The sequence below is a fragment of the Asparagus officinalis genome, chromosome 1 (assembly GCF_001876935.1).
Source record: "Asparagus officinalis chromosome 1, Aspof.V1, whole genome shotgun sequence".
Taxonomy (NCBI): domain Eukaryota; kingdom Viridiplantae; phylum Streptophyta; class Magnoliopsida; order Asparagales; family Asparagaceae; genus Asparagus; species Asparagus officinalis.
The window spans coordinates 49,041,615-49,045,760 of record NC_033794.1 but is presented as its reverse complement, the minus strand read 5'-3'; the positions used below and the strand labels follow the sequence as shown (position 1 = coordinate 49,045,760).

The 4,146-nt window shown below is 40.5% G+C and overlaps 1 protein-coding gene across 1 annotated transcript; it reads left to right on the top strand.

Moving 5' to 3' along the window:
• On the top strand, positions 717 to 3,869 carry LOC109834065. The gene is made up of 6 exons (XM_020401963.1): positions 717 to 1,028; positions 1,137 to 1,842; positions 2,174 to 2,463; positions 2,648 to 2,800; positions 2,969 to 3,403; positions 3,573 to 3,869. The coding sequence occupies exons 1-6, from the start codon at positions 717 to 719 to the stop codon at positions 3,867 to 3,869; spliced, it is 2,193 nt and encodes a 730-aa protein (XP_020257552.1).

The window sequence follows — 4,146 nt, the reverse complement described above, 5'->3', positions numbered from 1 at the left end:
GAATCACGAATTCTATCAGGTAATCTTCAATTTCAACTGTTAGAATATTGTTAGGTTCCTCCTTTAAATTATATCTCTAATCTGTTATCAAATTACTGTTGTCCATATGCAAACCCGTGAGATATGTGATGTGTTGATTCTTTAGTTTGCTGAATTTTGATATTGAGAGTAGAACAATACTCTCATAACAATGAATGCGTTCAATTTCAATGAGGGTAAAAAAACGATTCAGAACTACAGTTGTAATTTAATTCAATATTAAGGAATTTTGAATCTATTTCCTACACGATCGTTATTTAGTTGGAGAAACATCGCGAACTTCAATTAGATTGTTGATCTTTCGAATACACACATTTTGTTTCACATCATTTTGGTATTAGAGCACAGTTAGGTAGGAAATTGCATCATATTTAGTTTGCATTTATTATTCTGTCTACAATTACATTATTTTAAAAAAAACTGCATCATTTAGTCTATTTGGACGTGATTAGTGCATGCCACTCTGTAGTGGTCAACCTTATTTATTAGGAGAGTCTAGCGAGTCGGACAATTTTAGAATGGATTCCAGCACGTTCCCTATAGCCGACCTCATAAGTCAACTCAACTCCTTAACCTAAGCGGTGAACGAAGTTCGTCAATCTCAACAAGAAGACCGTGAGAGATTGCAGAGGTTATAAACATGTGGGACGCAAAACAACAAACACAATGAAGAGCACATGCCGATCAGAACGCACCAAAGACGTAATACTCAAGACCCTGATGAACGATACCTGAAGAGCATTAAGCTAGACGTTCCCACTTTTGATGGCCAATCGGAGCCTAAAGATTTCTTGGAATGGATCCGACAAGTGGACGATTACTTCAACTGGTATCCACTTTCCGAAGAGAGAAGAATCAAATTTGCGGCAATGAAGCTAACGGGTCAAGCTAGCCAATTCTGGGCTAACCTAGAAATGATGAGAGTAGCTCGCCAAATGGGTCTCATCAACACATGGGTGGTTATGAAAGGCAAGCTCAAAGAGAAGTACGTACATGTCTCTTACCATGACCGCCTTCTCGACAACTAGAACCGATTTACATAAGGTAATAAATCCGCTAAGGATTATGTTACTCAATTTGAAGAGTTCCACATTTAGTGTAATGCTTTGAACACTGAGAATCCACACCAAACTCTCTCCCGATTTAAAGCTAGACTTCGAGAAGATTTGCGAAATAAACTCTTGATTCAAGGAATTTCTGAGCTTGAGAGAGCCTATGCCATAGTTCAGGACTTAGATATTACGAGGTCTAGCTCCACTTTCAAGAATTTCGTACAAGGGCACAAACATACTTCGAGTCAATATCCAACTCGATTTCAAACTCAAACATCATCACAGAAGACTGATACCTCGAGTGGGAGTAAAGAACGGGATAACAAAGGCAAGGGCACTGAAAGGAATTTCTCAAAGATTAGTTCCACTACTAAATGTTACAAATGCCAAGGGTATGGGCATGTGGCCGCTAACTGTCCAAGTCCAGTTAAAATCGCCATTGTCATCAGAGAGCCTATAGAAGAATTAGAGTCAAAGACAGATGAATTTGTCTATCATGTGGAAGAAGAGGATTTTGATTCAAGTGAGGAATTTGACGAGAATGACATTAGTCTTAGTTGCATTCGATCAACACCGTCAAGTCAACTAGCAGTCGCTAGATGTGCCTTGTCCCAACCAAAGGATAAGGATGATTGGAGACGAACAAACATGTTCCACACATTCACAAAGATTGGAGTAAAATCATGTAAAATTATTGTGGACAGTGGAAGCTGCATCAATGCAATATCATCTACAGAACTCGTGATGTTTGGTTTGAAAGTTTACCCCATCCGCACCCTTATAGAGTCACATGGATTGATTCTATCGCACTAGATGTCAAACAAATATGCTTGTACCGATAGACTTTAATCTCTACAAGGATAATATTTGGTGTGACGTTGTGGCCATGGATGTAGGTCATGTCATCCTTGAACGACCATGACTGTACGATAATGATATAACTATCTATGGTCGATCAAACACGAGCCATTTTGAACATGAAGGAAAGAAGATCAAGTTACTACTCAATGCACCTAAGGCTAGGCAACCTAAACAAAAACCAGTTGCAGTAAAACAAAATAATGGTGTTAGTTTGATCACAGCAAAGGAGATCTGTCAAGAGTTTGAAAAGGGAGTCCCAATCATGATACTCATAACCAGGGAGGTTGCTAAAGAATCTAACACCTCCCTTCCTCCTGAAGTCACTCCGATGATCTCGGAATTTGCTAACGTTTTCCCTGAAGATCTCCCAGAGAAGTTACCACCAATGCGTGACATTCAACATGCTATTGATCTAGTCCCTAGAGCGAGTCTTACCAACTTGCCACATTATAGGATGAATCCTACTGAACATACTAAACTCAAGAGGCAAGTTGATGAGTTGCTTAAAAAGGTTTTATCCAAGAGAGCATGAGTCCTTGCGCGGTTCCCGCTTCGCTGACGCCAAAGAAAGATGGATCATGGCATATGTGTGTGGATAGTCTGCCATCAATAAGATAACGGTGAAGTATCATTTTCCTATCCCACGTTTGGATGATATGTTGGATATGATGTCTGGCTCTACTGTCTTTTCACAGATTGATTTAAAGAGTGGCTATCACCAAATCTGCATTCGTCCTAGAGAAGAATGGAAGACCACCTTCAAAACGAAGGATGGGTTGTACGAATGGATGGTCATGCCTTTCAGATTGACCAATGCTCCGAGTACTTTCATGCGAGTGATGACGCAAGTACTACGTCCGTTCATGGGTAAATTTTTGGTAGTCTACTTTGACGACATCCTCATTTATAGTCAATCTCATGAGCAACATCTCAACTATTTGCGACAAGTTTGATCTATACTAAGAAAGGATGAACTGTATGCGAATCCAAAGAAATGTACCTTTCTTACCACACAGGTTCAATTATTAGGGTTTGTAGTCTCTGCTGAAGGAGTATCTGCAGATCATGAGAAAGTCAAAGCGATAAATGATTGGCCCGAGCCTAAGAACACCAGTGATGTGAGAAGCTTTCACGGGCTCGCTACCTTTTACCATCGGTTTATCAAGGGATTTAGCATGATCATGGCTCCAATCACCGACAGTTTGAAGAAAGGTGAATTTGAGTGGTCACGCGAAGCCACCAAAGCATTTTTGGAAATCAAGGAGAGAATGGTCAATGCCCCTGTTATGCGCCTGTCCGATTTTAACAAAATCTTTGAAGTTGCATGCGATGCTTCTAGAGTTGGCATAGATGGAGGTCTCTCTCAGGAAGGTCATCCAGTAGTATATTTTAGTGAGAAGTTGAATGATACACGTCTGCGATACACCACCTATGACAAAGAATTTTACGCTGTAATTCAATCACTTCGCCATTGGCGCCATTACATGCTGCCACAAGAATTTGTCATATACTCAGATCATGAACCCCTTTTATATACTTACTCACAGAAAAAGTTGAATTCCCGTCATGCACGTTGGGTTGAATTTCTTTAGGATTAAACCTTCACCTTGCGACATAAAGCGAGAGTTGACAACAAGGCTGTTGATGCTCTCAGCCGACGAGTCTATGTCCTTCACCTTGCGACATAAAGCGAGAGTTGACAACAAGGCTGTTGATGCTCTCAGCCGACGAGTCTATGTCCTGACAAAATTATCCACAGTTGTTGTTGGTTTTGAGAAACTTAAAATGGATTATGAGTCATGTCCCGACTTTAGTGAGATGTATGCAATGTTGATTGATGGGACGACTCGGGAAATTGTCGGCTATATCCTTCAAGATGGATTCTTATTTCTAGGCCGTAGATTGTGCATTCCGTAAACTTCTCTACGAGAATTTCTTGTGTGGGAATTGCATGCTGGAGGTTTAGCTGGGCACTTTGGAAATGAAAAGACCATTGAAGCCATAGAACATCGATTCTATTGGCCCAGTTTGAAATGCGATGTTACCAATTGTGTTGGGAGATGTCATATCTACTAATTAGCCAAACAACGAAAACAGAACACTTGTTTGTGCACTCCTTTGCCGGCCCGTGATTGCCCATGGTAAGATCTTAGTATGGATTTCGTGTTAGGTCTCCCGAAAACCCTCATAAAAC